This window comes from Oncorhynchus tshawytscha, linkage group LG19 (assembly GCF_018296145.1).
Source record: "Oncorhynchus tshawytscha isolate Ot180627B linkage group LG19, Otsh_v2.0, whole genome shotgun sequence".
Taxonomy (NCBI): Eukaryota; Metazoa; Chordata; class Actinopteri; order Salmoniformes; family Salmonidae; genus Oncorhynchus; species Oncorhynchus tshawytscha.
In genome coordinates this window covers 1,483,244-1,505,330 of record NC_056447.1, presented here as the reverse complement: position 1 = coordinate 1,505,330, position 22,087 = coordinate 1,483,244, and the positions used below count along the sequence as shown (strand labels likewise).

General features: G+C 43.2%; 1 protein-coding gene across 3 annotated transcripts in view; it reads left to right on the top strand.

Moving 5' to 3' along the window:
- The first annotated feature begins 4,874 nt into the window (after window positions 1-4,874).
- The window catches only part of LOC112218214 (calcium-dependent secretion activator 2-like), a 166,210-nt gene continuing 148,997 nt past the window's right edge, over window positions 4,875-22,087 (top strand). The window contains exon 1 of one of the 3 annotated variants that reach the window (XR_006079328.1): window positions 4,875-7,259. Coding sequence is in view for 2 of the 3 variants with exons in the window: in XM_042301225.1 (XP_042157159.1) it covers window positions 6,957-7,259 (303 nt within the window). In the remaining variant the exon portion in view is untranslated. The remainder of the gene's footprint in view (window positions 7,260-22,087) is intronic. The other 2 variants (XM_042301225.1, XM_024378837.2) reach the window with 2 other exon arrangements.

The window sequence follows — 22,087 nt, the reverse complement described above, 5'->3', positions numbered from 1 at the left end:
ATCACGGGCGGATGTGATTCAGCCTGCTCAAAGCGATAACCAAAGAGCTTGTACAGTACATTTTGGGCCTTACACATTCTTAACTGTTTGCAATATGGTCACAATATCAGACACACTAATTGGCTGGATTAAAGGAGAGTCTATATGCCTTGAGCCACTAACACTGGCTTTGTTGTACTGTGATCGGCTGTTTGGAACAGGCTTGCAATGTAATTTATCTAGTACAGTGTGCTTATCAGTGCGAGAGGCTCCATCGGGCTCTAGGACTTCCCAGGAGATTAACTGGCAGCATTCACTAGCCCGGCCAAGTTGGTTTAAATGCCAGAAAGCCTTTGGGTCAGATGTCTCTAGTTCTTGAATGTTTTCTTTTGTTTATGCCACCAGTGCTGCCGTTTAGCAGTCTGGACTGAGCGGTCAAACTGTCCCTAATTGAGGCCTCAGTTCACACCTTCAGTGGGCCAGCTTTCCATTCGTCCTCTGCAGAGCACGGGCAGTGATTTCATCTGACCGACCAGGCATTTTTTCCCCCTTCCCCCCCCCTGTGAGGGATCTGGTCCCACATCTCCTGCTTTAAAGCCGACTTATGGTAAATCCAGCGTCTGTATTGGCCGTATAGCATTTACTGCGATGCAGCCTCTGCAGAAGTCAGGGCATTCATACGTATTGCGCTTCGCAAGCAGAGCAGAGCTGTTGTGAAGAAAGTTGTCAAGGAAGTGAGTTTGTGTTTATACAGGGCCTACTGCCTCTACCTACCGTCAAACAATCATGTTAGTGTGGTGCTACTGTATAGGTGTCAGGGTTTACCAGAATTGGACCCAGAAGCAGACCAGGACAAGGTGAGTAAGAAGATGGTGTGTATTTATTAATTAATGAGAACGTGGAGGTAGATAGTTCCGGGTGGAGGAGCGGGCAGCGGAGGTGGGTTGATGGGAGTGGGTAGGCAGATCCAATGGATAACACACTGGCGACGAGCAGACATGGATGGGGTATGGGTTCCGGGTGAATGGCTGTAGACAAAACAAACGGCGGTAAGTTAAAGGCAAGCAAGACGTACAAAACAATAAAACAAAAACAAACTCTATAAACTGGAGGCTGGTTCGTGGGCACAACATACTGTTCATGGCTAACGATCCGGCAGGGAATGGATGTCAGGTCAGAGCTTTTGAAGGGGGGAGAGGTGATGATCAGGACAGGTGTGCAGATTACTGATGGGATACAGGTGCGGGTGAACATGATCTCCCAATAAGCTAATTCGCCCGACAACCAGACAGGGTGCGTTCCAAGACACTGGAAACACACTCCAGGACAGAAACACAGGCAAACACAGACTCAGGAAGCGGGATTCGTGACAGTAGGTTGGGTAGATCTGTAGGAAAGCATCGAATTTAATCCCTTTTTAAATTTAATTTTAGTGTCAAATTTAATTTAATCAGTGTCACTAAACCGGGACAGTTGTTGCGCAATATGAGAATGTGACTAGAAAACTTTTCCAGGACATAGACATGCCTTATATGGGCAGAAAGCTTAAATTCTTGTTAATCTAACTGCAGTATCAAATTTACAGTAGCTATTACAGGACAAAACATGCTATTGTTTGAGGATAGTGCACAACAACTAAACACTTATCACGGCAACTGGTTTGATACATTCACCACTGAAGGTAAATAATGTACTTCCATTCAGTAATCTTGCTCTGATTTGTCATCCTGAGGGTCCCAGAGATAAAATGTAGTGTAGTTTTGTTTGATAACATCAATTTTTACATTCAAATGTAGGAACTGGGGTCTACAGTTTGACCCCATTGCTGTCTCTGGCTCCACACCCAGCCCAGCTGGCCATCTAGATGTGTGTGGTGTATAAGCTAAAGGTTAGTGTATAAGCTAATGATCCATCATGTATGACATTCCTGGGAGTGTGTAAACTGATTTTATTTTATTACCATAGCATGTTTGTATGTTCTCTGTATTTATGTACTTGAAAATGTATAAGTTGACCAATTCGGCACATTTGGGCAAACTCCTGGCAGACTTGATGCAAAATATTGTGTAATGAGGTAATTCTTCACTGGATCAGTCTGACACTTTGCACAGACACTGCAGCCATCTTGTGGGCAAAGTCTAAATCACACCTAGGATCCTATCTTAATGTATGACCTTTCTCTTGCATTTCAAAGATGATGGAACAAAAAAGAGGTTGAAAATGCATGTTTTCTTGGTTCGTATTTTCTTTTACCAAATCTAATGTGTTATTTTCTTCTACATTAATTTCACATTTCCACAAACTTCAGTGATTCCTTTAAATTCATATCAAGAATATGCATATCCTTGAAAAAAGGGTCCGATCCTTAAGAGGCAGCAAAATGTGAAAAAAAGTTTAAAGTGGTGGACTTTCTATAGGCACTGTATCATGTGCAGTAGTTGCTCCTTTACTTTCCAAAGAGGTATTTTTGAATTGTCTAAAGTTGTTATTTTGAAGGAAGAAACACTGATTTCTCAAAGGATGCACATCTCCTCTGATTCAATAAACAACTGTTCAGATTCTCCCTCACTCTCCTCTCCCCGCATGCATAACTCTTCTCGCATTGAAATTCTATTCATTTCTGTAGAGCAAGAAAAATCGTCTCCTCAGACAAATTCAGCTGTTTGCAGTTAAAAACCAAGAGCTCCAAACCTGACAGCTATCTCTCCCTGTGTCAGTTATATTTTTACAGCCAGGCTTTCAGATCTGTTTCCATCTTCCTTAGTAGATTCATTTCTGCAGATAATAACTTTAATTATACAACCAAAGGCTGCGACGGGAGCTTCTTTTATTAATCTCTTAACTGAGGAGTAGACTCGGAGCAGTGTTGGTTATGAATAATTCAATGAGATTTTAAACCCTCAATTAAGTCAAACAGCAGGGAGAGAGGAAATCCCATGGTGGCAGATTCATTAGTAATAATGGGTAATAATGGGTGACCGCATATAATGAAGGCATTAGCCATAAAGCTCTCGGAGGCCCTCAGTGGCGACCACAATTACCAACACAAAGACATTTAATTTAGCAACGAGGGGGTCGTGACGTGGACTCACATATGTATAGGAGCTTGTAAGGTATGGCGGATGAGTCGTGAGGGCTAGAGCATAGAATACCTTTCATGTTTCAAGGGAGCATGCCAAGTAGTATAGTGCTGAAATGAACACGACTTTGATTTCAAAGTGGTCATGTTGTACAATTTGCAGTGTGCTCAATTTGATCTTCTTATCGCTGTAGCAGGAAAGTAGCTTTAGAAAATGATGCACTACATAGAGGCGACGTTATTTGGTTTTTGGGTTTGTGTTGGCCAAGGACAGTATAACCAGTTCATGTGCTCGCATTTCAGTTAATTTCAGTGTGTAAACAACATCCCAACTCCCTCTCCTTGAATTCCTCCAACTCTGGATCGAACTCTTTTAGAGATGCTTATGGATGCTTCCCGTCCAGATGGGGTGCTATGTGGTTTGACAGTGGAGCTGGGGTTAGTGGTTAGTCTCATCAACCAGGGATCCACGGGATAGGGTCAGGAGTGGGTTTGGCAAGGCCCTGCTGAGTGACACTCTGTTCAGGGGCCATGACAAGGCTGACCTTTTCGGGTGCCCCCTGCCCCAAAACACAGTTCGCTGTATATCAGTTAGCTGCTCCATGAGTCACTGAACCATGGAGTATTTTTGTAGGGCTTCTATTTATGTTTATAACAATGTGCACATTGTGTTCAATTCAGACCTAACCAGGTGAGGGGGGTTCCTACTAATCAATCAAATACAAGGGAAAACCCTTAAGCCTAGTTTACACTGCAGGCTGTAATGCTTAAATCCGTTTTGCTTTTCAAATCCGTTTTGGAATATTGACTGTCCCAAACAGGAAGTTGCAGGTGACCAAATCGGATTTCTGTGTGTTCAGACAGCAGTCATTTGCCACATGTTGTTGTCAAACTGTCAACAGAGTAGCTAGCAAGCAACAAGATATGACAAATAACAGTCTAAAAACTACTTGAGTGCAAGTAAATCCAATTTGACCGTTCAGACACAAGCCGTCTGGCCAGGAATCAGATTTGTATTTGACTTCAAACCACCTACTTGAAGATTGAAGGTTGAAGATATCCCTCTAGTGGTGTGGGGGCTGTGCTTTGGCAAAGTGGGTGGGGTTATATCCTTCCTGTTTGGCCCTGTCCGGGGGTGACCTCGGATGGGGCCACAGTGTCTCCTGACCCCTCCTGTCTCAGCCTCCAGTATTTATGCTGCAGTAGTTTATGTGTCGGGGGGCTGGGGTCAGTTTGTTATATCTGGAGAACTTCTCCTGTCCTATTCGGTGTCCTGTGTGAATCTAAGTGTGCGTTCTCTAATTCTCTCCTTCTCTCTTTCTTTCTCTCTCTCGGAGGACCTGAGCCCTAGGACCTGAGCTCCAGGACTACCTGACATGATGACTCCTTGCTGTCCCCAGTCCACCTGGCCATGCTGCTGTTCCAGTTTCAACTGACCTGAGCCCTAGGACCATGCCCCAGGACTACCTGACATGATGACTCCTTGCTGTCCCCAGTCCACCTGGCCATGCTGCTGCTCCAGTTTCAACTTCCACCTGACTGTGCTGCTGCTCCAGTTTCAACTGTTCTGCCTTATTATTATTCGACCATGCTGGTCATTTATGAACATTTGAACATCTTGGCCATGTTCTGTTATAATCTCCACCCGGCACAGCCAGAAGAGGACTGGCCACCCCACATAGCCTGGTTCCTCTCTAGGTTTCTTCCTAGGTTTTGGCCTTTCTAGGGAGTTTTTCCTAGCCACCGTGCTTCTACACCTGCATTGCTTGCTGTTTGGGGTTTTAGGCTGGGTTTCTGTACAGCACTTTGAGATATCAGCTGATGTACGAAGGGCTATATAAATACATTTGATTTGATTTGATTTGACCTACAAAGGTAGTTTCCACTGTGGCTTGAAATATCCGACTCCATTAGGTTTTTGGCTATTTAGACTTCAGAAACAGGTGATTTGAGTCACTTCAAACTGGCAATATGAACAAGGCTTAAGATACTCAGCCTTCCAGAAATTGAGTTTGACACCCCTGCAATTGAGGCATGACATAAGTTGACATAAGTTCCCCCCACATGCTTTCTTTGACTCACTGAACAATTTGCTAAATTCACCTCACTGCACCAGTGTTGCCTAGCGCTGCATCGCACCTGGCTAACAGGCCAATCAGTTGTTGATAGCAGAGCAGGAGGCTGTTAGCCTACCTCCTCCATCTTTGTCTAGCAAACTCTAGTTTTTCCTGCTTTGCAATTTGCCATTACTATTTATGTGGTGGGCTGTTATTTCTTTCTCCTTACTGCAGTTCAAAGGAACACGTCTTGGCTGTTCTTGCCCCGTTAGCAGTACATGCCAGTGGCAGCTACATCTGTCACCACATCTTTATCTAGTTAACTCTGGCCAATTTCCATTTATCTTCATAAAGCCTGGCTCTCTCTTTCTAACTGCAGTTCAGAGAAACTTGGCCTAGAGAGTTGGCAGCCCGTCAGCAGCCGTGTTACCCCCCCCCGATGTGCTGAAATCTCAGTCTGGCTCAGGAAATGGCTTTGATCTCGACACAAACACATTTGTTTTGTTGGTTTGTGGTTTCCTCCCTCCCAGAGACTCTCCGACGCAAAATGCTTTTGTTCCGCACCATTACTCCCCACGAGGAGCCACGATTCTTCTCCATCTGCTGTTCATGCACTAGTAGCTCTCTGTACCCCAAGACGCCTTTGCATCGTCCCTCCAAAACGGGATCAAACAGAATCAGTGACGCGCGTGGTCAATACCGGGCTCCACTGTTTGTCTGTCTGTCTCCTAGTCAGCCAGTTAGTCAGTCGATGTCTTTCTCCAGCCTCTCTAAACTACTGTCTACCATAAATATTTAGATCCCTACTCCCTTTGCTTACTGGAGCTGAAGTGCTCATTCTTCTTGACAGAAGTAGCTAATGCCTGTTTTGCTGGAATCCAATGCCCCCTGTTCTTTAGATGGTCCAATAATATCATGTCGCTTTCAACATTCTCAGATCGTGCCTTCTTTTATCTGTCCATCCGAAAGCCTTCACGTCACGTGAACATCCATGCCATGTGCAGGCGTTCTTTCATAGTGGTCCTTGCTAGCCTATGAAAGTTTGGGATGTGCATATCACTCATACACCGTGTGAAGAGTCTGGGGATTCTTTGAGGCAGAGAGGCCAGTAAAACCCCCTCACAGATCTTGACCCTGTACCCAGGTGTAAACCGAACGCAATTATCTTCTCTCTCCCTGAGGAGTATTAGGCAAGCTAGCTAACCCGTTATACTGAGGGGCCAAATGAAAGATTAGCTTCCCCTAGTAGGAAATGCTACATCCAGATGAGACCCTTGAGTGAGGCTAAAAACCTGGACTTCATGTACCATCATCCTCCTCTCCCAGACATCATGACTACCAGCAGAAAGAATCTGAGTGAGTCTGCAGTTAAGCCCTGAGGAAGAAACATCCATTCTGTGTAATTATAGAGGTTAATAGCGGCTGCCTGCCCTGAGCTGGGCATAACACCTGCATGTTTAATACAACTGGAGCCCAGGTAAGGAGATTACCATGAGCTGAATCAACCTATATTGTTTTATTGTTCATTTACGTGAGTTCCATATTGTGTTTTTCGGTATGTTATATCGACTTTATCATTTTCATGGTTGTATCTACTGTACATACGATGAGATGCAAAAAATAACTGTTTCCCAGAGATGCAACGGCGAGATTAGACTCTGGGGTCATGGGTCATTGGTAAATTTATCAGGAGCTATAACAAAGTGCAATGATGGTAACCAACTGCATTAATTAGCTACATTAACTTAGCAGCACTACATTAGTTGTATTTTCTTCCGGGTCCTTATGATCCCTGGTTTCCACTTGCACAGGGCTTCCTGAAGAGCGAGCGGGTGTCCAGGATGGTGCAGAGCGGAGGCTGCTCGGCCTGCGACTTCCGTGACGTCTTCAAAAAGAACATTGAGCGGCGGGTGCGCAGCTTGCCCAAAATCGACGGCCTGAGCAAAGAGACAGTGCTGAGCTCCTGGATCGCCAAGTATGACACCATCTACAGGGGGGATGAGGACCTGCGGCGCCAGCCCCAGAGGATGCACCTCAGTGCCGTGTCCGAGATGATCCTCAGCAAGGAGCAACTGTACGAGATGTTCCAGCAGATTCTGGGCATCAAGAAGTTTGAGCACCAGCTGCTGTACAACGCCTGTCAGGTGAGCGATGGACCACATGCACGAACACACACACCCTCCCCCCCTAAATTTGTATTATCTATTTCTAGATTGTTGGAGGTGTTGCCTAGGTAACCACACAATGATTCATGCAAGGATACATTGTATAATTACGATGCAATGCGCCCAATGCCCAAGTAATATACTATTGAGGATGTTGGAGTCAAATGTCCTTTCCTACCTCTTTACCTTTTACTAGGGGGTCTTCCATGGCCACCAATTAGTAGTAAGAGATGGCTGTAACTAGTTATCATATGTTGGTGTGATCAGTGGTTACAGTCATTTGTAAACTGTAAACGGGTTGGGCTTATTCATCTAAAGGGTATATTTAAATACATGCCATTGCTGTCCAAAGTTTTGACTGTTACTATATATTATTATTATTTTTATTATCATCCATAATGTGCTGTGAAGAACCTGCTAAAGAATACATGTTACTACCAGTGTCACTCTGCAGTGAAATGTGCATTAAAATGTGTTATACAGTTCCTCCTGTAAATTAGATCTAGGCATTTAAATGTCAGTCCTAATGGCTTTAAAGGCTGACAGTGTTCCCATGTGTAAGACTTTGAATGATTTCAAGTAATGAGACCTGCAGACACTAGACCTTGGGATGAAAACAGATGTGTGTGAAAAATTTGAGAGAAAAAAGCTTTTTGTGCTCATGGAACATTTCTGTGATCTTTTATTTAAGCTCATGAAACATGGGACCGACACACGTTGTGTTTATATTTTTGTTTAGTGTATTTAGCAATCTTATTGTTTAGGGGAAGAAGTTGTTCAGGAGCCTTTTGGTCCCAGACGTAGCACTCCGGTACCGTTTGCTGTGCCGTAGTAGACGGAACAGTCTGACTTGGGTGGCTGGAGTCTGGACTATTTTTAGGTCCTCCTTCTGACACCGCCTGGTATAGAGGTCCTGGATGGCAGGGAGTTCGGCCCCAGTGATGTACTTGGCCATACGCACTACCCTCTGTAGTGCATTGCGGATGGATGCTGAGCAGTTACCATACCAAATCTTTTCAGCCTCCTGAGAGGGAAGAGGCGTTGTTGTGCCCTCTTCACAACTGTGTTGGTGTGTTTGGACCATGATAGTTCCTTAGTGATGTGGACACCTAGGAACTTGAAGCTCTCGGCCCGCTCCACTACAGCCCCGTCAATGTGATGGGGGGGGGGCGTGTTCGGCCCTTTGTTTCCTGTTGTCCATGATAAGCTCCTTTGTCTCTCCCACGTTGAGGGAGAGGTTGTTGTCCTGGCACCACCATTGTGTCATCGGCAAACTTGATGATGGTGTTGGAGTCGTGTGTGCGGCCACGCAGTCGTGTGTGAACAGAGAGTACAGGAGGGGACTAAGCACCCTCCCCTGAGTGACCCCTGTGTTGAGGGTCAGCGTGTCTGATTTAGTGTCTGATAGTGTCCTGCTCCTTTAACCTTTTCACACTTACCAACACAGGGGTGTGATCATTCTACAGTGGTCCCTGTAGCGTACGATCAAACCGATGTGATTTAGTATCTTTGGATGCAATGTTCAGACATTAACAGAAGTATCTACAGCATAACACAATCATCCAAATCAAAAAAATGTAGGCTACATTTGTCTTAGCGCTAACTGAGGAAAGATTGACATAACATAATTGGTCATTTTTATACCTCTCGGCTGACAAACTACAATATGAATTAGCTAATAGCAATTACTATTATAATTAATCACATCACAGGTGAGCTCACCATTGATCGAAATAATTGAGTAAAACACTATCTAGAAATCGAAAGTAATCCGACGATGGGTAGTTTGTGCGCTCCGCCATGCTTTTTTTCTCTCACAGAAACCAAAGATAATAAGAGAAGACTAGATGAGTTTGGTCTGTTTATAGTATGCATGTTGAAGGGGGTGTGTCGTCTACCATCATTCACATCCCACCATTCACCTCTGGAAGTTCTCAAAAAATGAGTGAACCCTTACTCACCTAATTTTGTTATAAATTCTTATGGCTGAGATCCCGTTACCGGGAGCGATATAACAACATCCAGTGAAAGTACAGGGTGCCATATTCAAAAGAACAGAAATCTCATAATTAAAATTCATCAAACATACATGTATTTTATATCGTTTTCAAGGTAGTCTTGTTGTTAATCCCACCACAGTGTCCGATTTCAAATAGGATTTATGGGGAAAGCACCACAAACGATTGTGTTAGGTCACCAACAACTCACTAAAATACACAGCCAATTTTACCAGCCAAAGAATGAGAAAAAGCACAAATGGAGATCAAATGAATCACTAACATTTGATAATCTTCATTAGATGACACTCTTAGGACTCCATGTTACACAATACATGCATGTTTTGTTTGATAAAGTTCATATTTATATCAGAAAATCTGAGTTTACATTGGCGCGTTACATTCACTAGTTCCAAAAACATCCAGTGATTTTGCATAGCCACATCATTCCACAGAAATACTCATCATAAATGTAGATGATAATACAAGTTATACACATGGAATTATAGATATACCTCTCCTTAATGCAACCGCTGTGTCAGATTTTTTTTTTTTTACTTTACGGAAAAAGAAGCCCATGCTATAATCTGAGACTGCGCTCAGAAGTAAAAACACCACAGCTGCAAAGATGGCGTCAACATAAACAAGAAATTACATGATAAATATTCCCTTACCTTTGATGATCTACATCAGAAAGCACTCCAGGAATCTCAGGTCCACAATAAATGTTTGTTTTGTTCGAAAATGTCTGTTATTTATGTCCAAATACCTTCTTTTGTTGGTGCGTTTGGTATAGATATCCAAACGCTCATTCTGGTCAGCGTTATATCGGACAAAAACTTCAAAAAGTGATATTACCGGTTGAAGAAACATTTCAAACTAAGTATAGAATCAATCATTAGGATGTTTTTAACACATAGCTTCAATAAAGTTCCAACCAGAGTACTCCTTGTCTTTGTGAGCAATGGATCGCAAGTGACTACCACGAGGAATAACCATGATCAGAAAATGGCTGACTGCCAGACACCTGATGGATTCTGCTATCATTCACTCCCAAAACATCATAGAAGTCTCATTATAATTTCTATTGATGGTTGACATCTAGTAGAACCCCTAGGCAGTGCAACATCATTCATATCTCAAGGGGATTTCATTGGGGACTCTGGTGAATACATACAATACTCAGATTTCTGACTTCCTGTTTTTATTTCAACTCAGGATTTTGCCTGCCATATGAGTTCTGTTATACTCACAGACATCATTCAAACAGTTTTAGAAACTTTTGAGTATTTTCTATCCAATACTAATAATAAAATGCATATATTAGAAACTGAGACTGAGGAGCTGGCCATTTACTTTTGGCACCTTATTCATCCAAGCTACTCAATACTGCCCCCCAGCCATAAAAAGATATAATCTTTGGTCCGACAGATTACATGACACCCAGAATGAATTGTATGTCAACAAACATGGCTCCACACATAGCTGGAATTAGCTTAGCTCATCATAATCATGCATGATTTGTCAATATTACTTGAAAATGTGAATTAAACAGTAAATATATCAATAATTACCACACAAAACATTTTCTGATAGTGATTTATTGATACAAGTGGTGTGTGCCAGTGTTGTTGTTTATGTATGTCACTAGTGAGATAAGCTGTAGCATTAGCAATGTCTTTTCAAAAGGAGGCAACTCACAAATGCAGAAATTCTGGAGATTTAAAAAAATTCTGACAATGAGTCTTAGTATGAAAGTCAAGAATCAGATTCTGACAGTGACTGTGAGGAGCTGCCCCCCAACCTTGTAGCCATTGAGAACCCTAAATCTGAGGACTCCCAGGTCCCTTTGAGAATGCTGGTGGTGATGGAGGCAGACCGACAGTGGATGAAGTACAGGAGTTCTGTGGAAGCTGGAAGGCCACCAGCCATTTCACCCCTCCTGGCCCTGCTGTTTGCTTTGATGAGTCCCAGTCTGGAGTGCAACGCCCCTTGTCATTTCCATCTGAGGCAGAGTGCTTCAAGCTGTTTCTGACAGAGGAGTTGGTGGGAGACATAGTAGTGGAGACCAATCGCTTTGCCTTGAAGCTACAGGAGAAGAGAGAGCCAGGAGTGAGGGGGAAACTTGCTAAATGGGTGACAACCACAATTAGTGAAATGTATACCTTCCTGGTGACAGTCCTTCTCATGGGGATAGTAAAGAAGAACTCCCTAAGAGAATACTGGAGCACAGACCCTATGTTTGCAACTCCTTCCTTTGCCACCTCTTTTCCCAAGACCGCTTTCTAGTTCTTTTGCGATGCCTGCTTTTCGTCAACAATTCTACTGCCATCCTAAATGACCTGTTATACAAAATAAGAAATGTTCTTACCAGCCTGACATCAGCATTTGGTCGCGTCTTTGTGCCATACAAGGACCTATGCATTGATGAGTCCCTGATGTTATGGAACGGTAGGCTGGCGTTCCGTCAATATATTCCCTCCAAAAGGCACAGGTTTGGGGTCAAGGTCTTTGTCATGTGCGACATGAAGACTGGATTTGTCCAGGACATTATAGTTTACACAGGGTCCACCACTGACATCCAACATTTTGAGGGGCTTGGGGTGTCCGGGTCCATGGTGATGACCATGCTGGCTCCTCATCTCAGCGAGGGACACACTTTGTATGTGGACAATTGGTACAGCAGTCTGCTCTTCAACAGCACAGTCAGGTCGAACAGGAAAGGGATGCCGACATTTGGATGCAGAGAGGGGAGGTGGAGTTCAAGGAGAACGGTCAACAGCTGGCAGTAAAGTGGCATGACAAACGAGACGTCCATGTCCTCTCCACTGTCCATACAGCAACCATGTCGGCCACAGGGAAGGTGGACCGCTTGACTATAACCTCAAAATGGGGGCACTGGATAAGACATGATGAACAGTTTTGTGGAATGCACTCAGAAAACGACCAAGTGTTATAAGAAGATATTTTTCCATCTGATCGACACTGCTGCGCTCAATGGCCACATAGTTCACCGCCAACTAATGGATGAGATGATTACTGAACAAGGTATTTTTTGTAATTGGACGTACAGTTCACATACAGAAACTATTATAACATAATAAGGCACTTACTTTGATAGAAATGCAGTCTGGATTTGAACCAGGGTGTCTGTAGTAACACCTCTAGCACTGCGATGCTATGCCTTAGACCGTTGCGCCACTTCGGAGTCATAAGGCCAGGGTAGCTTCAAAATGCAACACAAGCTAATACTTATCTGACGCAATGAGCATTGTTTTACAGAGCTAATTGAAGAATGTCGCTAGCTACGTAAGCACGATTGAATATAACACCATAAACGTTATGAAATGAGTAACGTTACCTCGCGTGTCCGCGGTTATAAGGAATATACACAACTATATTATGCGCCATACATACAGTGAGCTACAGTAGAAATGGCATAACATGACATACAAAAACTATTATAACACAATAAGGCACTTACTTTGATAGAAAGGTACACATTTCCAAAGTTATTATTAGTAATGAAACCTACAATGACTGCGATGCGGGCAACAGATGGAAAATGTGAACATGTGTGTGCAGATCCTGTTCTGATGGGAGATGCGCAAATGTCCGAAGACTTGAACTGCACAACAATTGAGAAGTACTTGGGGAATTTTATCCGGGTCAAAAAAATGTATTGTCCACAAAAGTTAAATGGACTACTTTTATGTGAATGAATGAGGAGGTGGAACACACCTCAATTCAAACTGTTCTTAGAAAATAAAAACTTGCTAGAAAATCATTTGAAATTTACAAGTTGAAAACAGCCTATAAATAAAAACAGGCTGCATGCCTTGGTTTGAGGGCAGCGCGGATTAAATGTGCTGTTGCGTAACAGTTATATAGAGATATTTGGAACTCGCGTATGAAAAGGTTAAAGTGGCAGCTCTAGCCTTTAGCTCAGTACGGATGTTGCCTGTAATCCATGGCTTCTGGTTGGGATATGTACATACTCAAATCTAAATTATATTTTTATTTGTTTAACACCTTTTCGGTTACTACATGATTGCATATGTGTTATTTCATAGTTTTGATATCTACACTATTCTACAATGTAGAAAATAGTAAAAATAAAGAAACACCCTGGAATGAGTAGGTGTGTCCAAACTTTTGCCTGGTCCTGTCCATAGAGACTCAGAGCTAGACAATTGTATATCAAACACTGCAGTTGTGGAACAATGGGAAAGTTATTCTGCTTTGAAAGTTGATACATTTGTTCCCTCACATTTGAGAAAATGGCCCTTGAATGTTTCGGTATACAGTATACTGGAGAGCTCTTCTTTGTCTACACCAGTTCAGCATCGTTCACACCCTCATAAACCCCACCCATCTCTTTAAGGATTCACATGTGAGGCCATGTTCTAAACAGAGTGAGTAAGGTAGTGTAGTAAACAACCAAAGATTTCAAGACTAAAACTGGTGAAAGTAGTAGCAAAAATACACTCTGTAATCATTTAGTGAAGTGGAGTCTTTTGTTTAGACATGTAGCTTGCTAGCTAGCTAAACAATGAACCTAATGGTGCTTTGAAGGCAACTGGGAAAAATACTGTATGAGATCAAATCATGATGTCAATGATCTTCAGGTGAGAATGTTGGGACTCTAGATAGTGCCCCAACTTGGATGACCGTACAAAACTATTTTTCCCAGTCGGCGCTTGTTTTTTTCAGAGTTCCCAGTTGTCTTGAACGCACTGAAATCGGAAGTCATAGATTTCCGAGTTCCCGGTTGTTTTGAACACGGCAATAATCCTAACCTATACCGATTGTCATAGCTAGCCACCATGCATTAATCTCCAGGTAGCTAAAGCTAGCCAACTAGGTTTAACTTCTTGAGTGTAGGGGGCAGGATTTTCTGTCAGATTAGGATAGAAAACACTCTACAGTTTCCAAAACCGTCAAAATATTGTCTGTGAGTATAACAGAACTGATATTGCAGGCGAAAACCTGAGTAAAATCCAACACGGAAGTGCTGTTTTTCCTGAAAGCTCTCTGTTCCATTGGATGCCTTGCCTCCATTTAAAGGGATATCAACCAGATTCCTTTTCCTATGGCTTCCTCAAGGTGTCAACAGTCTTTAGACATAGTTTCAGGCTTTTATTTTGAAAAATAAGCAAGAAAGATCACATCGCGTCAGTGGATAGCTGGGTGTTCAGAGTTTTGCTTGCGCAACAGAGAGGGGGAGCCATTGTCTCTCCCTCTCCTATTAAAAAGCTACAGTCCCGGTTGATATATTATCTATTATATATTTTAAAAACAACCTGAGGACCTTGATTATAAAAAACGTTTGACATGTTTCTGTGGACATTACGGATACTATTTGGAATTTTCGTCTGCGATGTCGTGACCGCTCGAGCCTGTGGATTTCTGAACATAACGCGCCAAACAAATGGAGGTGTTTTGGATATAAAAATAATCTTTATGGAACAAAAGGAACATTTATTTTGTAAGTGGGAGTCTCGTGAGTGCAAACATCTGAAGATCATCAAAGGTAAGCGATTTAATTTATTGCTTTTCTGACTTTCGTGACCAATCTACTTGGCTGCTAGTGTTTGTAATATTTTGTCTACTGAGAGAGATGTTCTTACATAAACGCTTGTTATGCTTTCGCTGAACAGCTGTATTGAAATCTGACACGCCAGGTGGATTAACAACAAGCTAAACTGTGTTTTGCTAGATTGCACTTGTGATTTCATGAAAATTAAATATTTGTAGTAATTTAATTTGAATTTGGCATGCTGCAATTCAGCGGGTGTTGATGAAAATGATCCCGCTAACGGGATGGGTGCGTCAAGAAGTTAGTGTTAGCTAGCTAGCTAAAATTTGTCTACAACTAGCAATGTAAATGGTTTGCTGAGATTCAAATGATATTACTACACAGATCATACACTCAATGCGAGCTAGCAAGCCAGCAGTACTCTTTAACTTGCAATTAAAACAACTTTCTGACAAAATTAGAAACGTATAATATCTGAAAATGTAGCTAGCGAGACTCATGCCACGGTTGCCCTTAGTTTGAATGATGTAATCAGGAGACGGGGGGGTTTTCCAACAGGCTTCTGTGTTCTCTTTTGGAATCTCTTTGCATATATGCAATCAAATGCCTGAGTTTTCTCCATCTCCTTAGCTATCATACTCTGCTTCCACCAGGCATTCCACGACTTGGTCAACTTCTTCTGTGACATCAACACTGTTGATAGCCATTTCTTCCCCATCACTGTCATAAGAAGACTACAATGTCTGGTTGAATGAAAATTATTTGACCTGAATTAGGGATTTCCTCATCGTCTGATTTATTTTCAGAGTCAGTGAGACTCAGCATAGCACGATTGTCCTCTAGAAAATGGAGAGCAGTTGCAACACTTTTTTACAGTTTTTCATGATATCTTTCAAAAAATCTGTAGTAGAAAGGATTATCTACACATACTAAGCAGCTCATGTTATAGACAGACGCATGCGACATGGCAGACTAAACCGAACTCATCTCTCGGTATGTCTAACCCATCCATTATCTCAGCTAATCATGGCTAGTGGGAAGGTTCCTGACTTTTTCTGTGGCTAAACCAACTAGGCTCGTAATTTAACAATTTTATTTATTTATTTACAGATGGCATACATGTTTCGTTATTTAAGTTTGTTGTCTACGTTTAAATGCCTCCTGTGAAGTAGTGACTTGCGACATATGCCTAGTTTCCTGAAACAAGTCACATTCTGCCTCAGCTGGCCATCTATTTGAAAGAATGGTTTCTGAAAATACCTCAAGTTCCACTAGAGAAAATCCTTTATTCACCTCTAAACAGATAGCAGAGAATGATGCACTTCCAGGCATTCACTTTCTATGTCAATTATGTATTAAGTGCCTTGCAAAAAAAGGCACTTAAAAGGTTCTAAAACCACAGGAGTTGATGCGCTTGATCCCTTTCTACTGCAGTTTTCTGCCCCGAAGGCCTTTAATACTGTCCACCATCATCTACTCATTCAAAGGTTGTCTGAAATGGGCCTCGACCAGGCGTCTTGCAAGTGGTTTGGGAACTATTTGTCTGACTTAGGCACAATGGTTTTTTTTATTTTTTTATTTCACCTTTATTTAACCAGGTAGGCTAGTTGAGAACAAGTTCTCATTTGCAACTGCGACCTGGCCAAGATAAAGCATAGCAGTGTGAGCAGACAACACAGAGTTACACATGGAGTAAACAATTAACAAGTCAATAACACAGTAGAAAACAAAGGGGGAGTCTATATACAATGTGTGCAAAAGGCATGAGGAGGTAGGCGAATAATTACAATTTTGCAGATTAACACTGGAGTGATAAATGATCAAATGGTCATGTACAGGTAGAGATATTGGTGTGCAAAAGAGCAGAAAAGTAAATAAATAAAAACAGTAAGGGGATGAGATAGGTGAAAATGGGTGGGCTATTTACCAATAGACTATGTACAGCTGCAGCGATCGGTTAGCTGCTCAGATAGCTGGTGTTTGAAGTTGGTGAGGGAGATAAAAGTCTCCAACTTCAGCGATTTTTGCAATTCGTTCCAGTCACAGGCAGCAGAGTACTGGAACGAAAGGCGGCCAAATGAGGTGTTGGCTTTAGGGATGATCAGTGAGATACACCTGCTGGAGCGCGTGCTACGGAAGGGTGTTGCCATCGTGACCAGTGAACTGAGATAAGGCGGAGCTTTACCTAGCATGGACTTGTAGATGACCTGGAGCCAGTGGGTCTGGCGACGAATATGTAGCGAGGGCCAGCCGACTAGAGCATACAAGTCGCAGTGGTGGGTGGTATAAGGTGCTTTAGTGACAAAACGGATGGCACTGTGATAGACTGCATCCAGTTTGCTGAGTAGAGTGTTGGAAGCCATTTTGTAGATGACATCGCCGAAGTCGAGGATCGGTAGGATAGTCAGTTTTACTAGGGTAAGCTTGGCGGCGTGAGTGAAGGAGGCTTTGTTGCGGAATAGAAAGCCGACTCTTGATTTGATTTTCGATTGGAGATGTTTGATATGAGTCTGGAAGGAGAGTTTGCAGTCTAGCCAGACACCTAGGTACTTATAGATGTCCACATATTCAAGGTCGGAACCATCCAGGGTGGTGATGCTAGTCGGGCATGCGGGTGCAGGCAGCGATCGGTTGAAAAGCATGCATTTGGTTTTACTAGCGTTTAAGAGCAGTTGGAGGCCACGGAAGGAGTGTTGTATGGCATTGAAGCTTGTTTGGAGGTTAGATAGCACAGTGTCCAATGACGGGCCGAAAGTATATAGAATGGTGTCGTCTGCGTAGAGGTGGATCAGGGAATCGCCCACAGCAAGAGCAACATCATTGATATATACAGAGAAAAGAGTCGGCCCGAGAATTGAACCCTGTGGCACCCCCATAGAGACTGCCAGAGGACCGGACAGCATGCCCTCCGATTTGACACACTGAACTCTGTCTGCAAAGTAATTGGTGAACCAGGCAAGGCAGTCATCCGAAAAACCGAGGCTACTGAGTCTGCCGATAAGAATATGGTGATTGACAGAGTCGAAAGCCTTGGCAAGGTCGATGAAGACGGCTGCACAGTACTGTCTTTTATCGATGGCGGTTATGATATCGTTTAGTACCTTGAGTGTGGCTGAGGTGCACCCGTGACCGGCTCGGAAACCAGATTGCACAGCGGAGAAGGTACGGTGGGATTTGAGATGGTCAGTGACCTGTTTGTTGACTTGGCTTTCGAAGACCTTAGATAGGCAGGGCAGGATGGATATAGGTCTGTAACAGTTTGGGTCCAGGGTGTCTCCCCCTTTGAAGAGGGGGATGACTGCGGCAGCTTTCAATCCTTGGGGATCTCAGACGATATGAAAGAGAGGTTGAACAGGCTGGTAATAGGGGTTGCGACAATGGCGGCGGATAGTTTCAGAAATAGGGGGTCCAGATTGTCAAGCCCAGCTGATTTGTACGGGTCCAGGTTTTGCAGCTCTTTCAGAACATCTGCTATCTGGATTTGGGTAAAGGAGAACCTGGAGAGGCTTGGGCGAGGAGCTGCCGGGGGGGCGGAGCTGTTGGCCGAGGTTGGAGTAGCCAGGCGGAAGGCATGGACAGCCGTTGAGAAATGCTTATTGAAGTTTTCGATAATCATGGATTTATCGGTGGTGACCGTGTTACCTAGCCTCAGTGCAGTTTGCAGCTGGGAGGAGGTGCTCTTGTTCTCCATGGACTTCAGTGTCCCAGAACTTTTTGGAGTTGGAGCTACAGGATGCAAACTTCTGCCTGAAGAAGCTGAACTTAGCTTTCCTGACTGACTGCGTGTATTGGTTCCGGACTTCCCTGAACAGTTGCATATCACGGGGACTATTCGATGCTATTGCAGTCCGCCACAGGATGTTTTTGTGCTGGTCGAGGGCAGTCAGGTCTGGGGTGAACCAAGGGCTGTATCTGTTCTTAGTTCTGCATTTTTTGAACGGAGCATGCTTATCTAAAATGGTGAGGAAGTTACTTTTAAAGAATGACCAGGCATGCTGGTCAGCTGACGGGATGAGGTCAATGTCCTTTCAGGATACAAGGGCCAGGTCGATTAGAAAGGCCTGCTCACAGAAGTGTTTTAGGGAGCGTTTGACAGTGATGAGGGGTGGTCGTTTGACTGCGGCTCCGTAGCGGATACAGGCAATGAGGCAGTGATCGCTGAGATCCTGGTTGAAGACAGCGGAGGTGTATTTGGAGGGCCAGTTGGTCAGGATGACGTCTATGAGGGTGCCCTTGTTTACAGAGTTAGGGTTGTACCTGGTGGGTTCCTTGATGATTTGTGTGAGATTGAGGGCATCTAGCTTAGATTGTAGGACTGGCGGGGTGTTAAGCATATCCCAGTTTAGGTCACCTAACAGAACAAACTCTGAAGCTAGATGGGGGGCGATCAATTCACAAATGGTGTCCAGGGCACAGCTGGGAGCTGAGGGGGGTCGGTAGCAGGCGGCAACAGTGAGAGACTTATTTCTGGAGAGAGTAATTTTCAAAATTAGTAGTTCGAACTGTTTGGGAAACTGGAAAACCTGGAAAGTATGACATTACTTTGCAGGCTATCTCTGCAGTAGACTGCAACTCCTCCCCCTTTGGCAGTTCTATCTTGACGGAAGATGTTATAGTTGGGTATGGAAATCTCTGAATTTTTGGTGGCCTTCCTGAGCCAGGATTCAGACACAGCAAGGACATCAGGGTTAGCAGAGTGTGCTAGAGCAGTGAGTAAAACAAACTTAGGGAGGATACTTCTGATGTTGATATGCATGACATGCATGAAACCAAGGCTTTTTCGATCACAGAAGTCAACAAATGAAGGTGCCTGGGGACACGCAGGGCCTGGGTTTACCTCCACATCACCCGCGGAACAGAGAAGGAGTAGTATGAGGGTGCGGCTAAAGGCTATCAAAACTGGTCGCCTAGAGCCTAGAGCGTTGGGGACAGAGAATAAGAGGAGCAGGTTTCTGGGCATGGTAGAATATATTCAGGGCATAATGCGCAGACAGGGGTATGGTGGGGTGCGGGTACAGCGGAGGTAAGCCCAGGCACTGGGTGATGATGAGAGAGGTTGTATCTCTGGACATGCTGGTTGTAATGGGTGAGGTCACCGCATGTGTGGGAGGTGGGACAAAGGAGTTATCAGGGGTATGAAGAGTGGAACTAGGGGCTCCATTGTGAACTAAAACAATGATAACTAACCTGAACAACAGTATACAAGGCATATTGACATTTGAGAGAGACATACAGCGAGGCATACAGTAATCACAGGTGTTGAATTGGGAAAGCTAGCTAAAACAGTAGGTGAGACAACAGCTAATCAGCTAGCACAACAACAGCAGGTAAAATGGCGTTGGCTAGGCAACGGGGCCAACAGATAAAACAAACAAGCAGAATGGAGTACCGTGATTAATGGACAGTCCAGCGTGCATCAGCTATGTAGCCAAGAGATCAGTGCGCTTTCTGACGGTATCAAGTCAAGCTACCTCAATATTACTAAAGGTGTCCCACATGGATCGATTTTGGGACCTGTCTTCTTTACTATTTATATAAATAATATTGGTCTATCTGCAAAAACCTGTAAAACTCATCGGTATGCAGATGACACTGTTGGAGCTATGTTGGAGCTGCAATCTGATTTTGTCGCCTTGCAGGAAGTCCTTGTTGACTAAACATTTGTACTTAATGTTTGAAAAACTAAATGTATGCTGTTTTCTAATTCTCGTATAAATATTTCAGAAGGATTACTTACACATGCATTGGATGGTTCTTTCATCGAGCAGGTTCACAACTATAAATATCTGGGCTTTTGGGTAAATTTGACGTTTAAAAAAACATACGGCTGAGCTAGTCAAGAAGCTGAGAGTCAAAGTATAGAAATAGAACATCCATAAACAGGAAGCAGATTGTGTAGTCAACTTTCCTGCCAGTTCTTGACACCATTTATCGGAATGCAGCAGCCACTACTCTTACATCTTTGGATGCCGCCTACCATAGCGCCCGTCGCTTTATCACAGGTGACGGTTTTAATACACATCACTCCATCCTGTATCAAAAGGGTGGCTGGTCCTAATTAAAGTCCTGTAGATCACTTCATTACTCCTTTTTTTGTTTACAAAGCTCTACTTTACAAGCTTCTGACCTACCTAACTTCACTGTTAAAATGAAGAAATATGAGACACCAAACCCATTCACAGGAATGGTTAACTCTCAAGGTTCCACTCGTACGTACCAATCTAGGTAAATGATTTAACCAGAACTGTTTAGATTGAATGTAAATAATTGTATTATGGTGTTTGAAGCTGTAGTGTTGATTCTGTCATTTGTAATTTTTTAATAATTTTGAATGTGTTTTATTGTTGTCCTCGGGGCACCATTGTTAATTAGACCCTGGTCTCAATGTGTTCCCCTGAATATATCGGAGTTAAATAAAACATTTAGAAATACAGCTGTTAGATCTTAATTTGACCAGTATTCTTGCAGCAAAATAATCCTGCAGTAGCAGGATTTGATCGTTTAGTCCATAATGTTACTTGATCTGTGGTTAGGCTATTAACTAGCCAAAATAGCCTATATGGAAAAAAGTGAAATCCTGTTAATATAACCTTGTCTTATTGCAGATTTTCAGTGAATGTATGTAAATCATGAAGCTCATCTGCATTCCTATGGTGCAGGAAAATTCTCAGCAAAAAATGTGATCAAATTAAGATTCTACATCTGTACACACACCTACAGTACCTCAGCTTTATTTATTCTTCTTGCAGTGCTTGCAGTGCTCCCATTACTTGTCTCCTTACACAGCCTTTCTAATTTGCACTATTTATGTGACAACAAGGCATATGAAGCTATTAATCAAAGCCATCATACAGGTCTGACGTCGACACATCTAAACTTATGATCCATTCTGTCAAGGACTCGGCAGAGACTCCACGGAAATTAACAATCCTGGGAACGGTCCTGAGGTCCCGTCTAAATCATATTCGGCCAGGGATGCCAATCCTGTCTCTGAAGGTACTTTCTGAACTCAAAAGGTGGACTGGAGGAAGAGGGAGTTAGGCCAAGTGCCTTGATGGAGGAAGGCTTTGGATATTACTCTGGGTTTAATTACGTTGGCTGACAGGCTGTATGTATGTCTGAGCAGCTTCATGGTGCCTGAGAGGCACATGGAGAGAAAGAGGGGAGAGAGCGAGAGAAAATGATAAGCAGAATGGAATCAGGAAAAATAGTGAGTGAATAAGAGGAAGAAGAAAAAAAAGAGGGCTATCTAAAAACAGAGAAAGATGCAG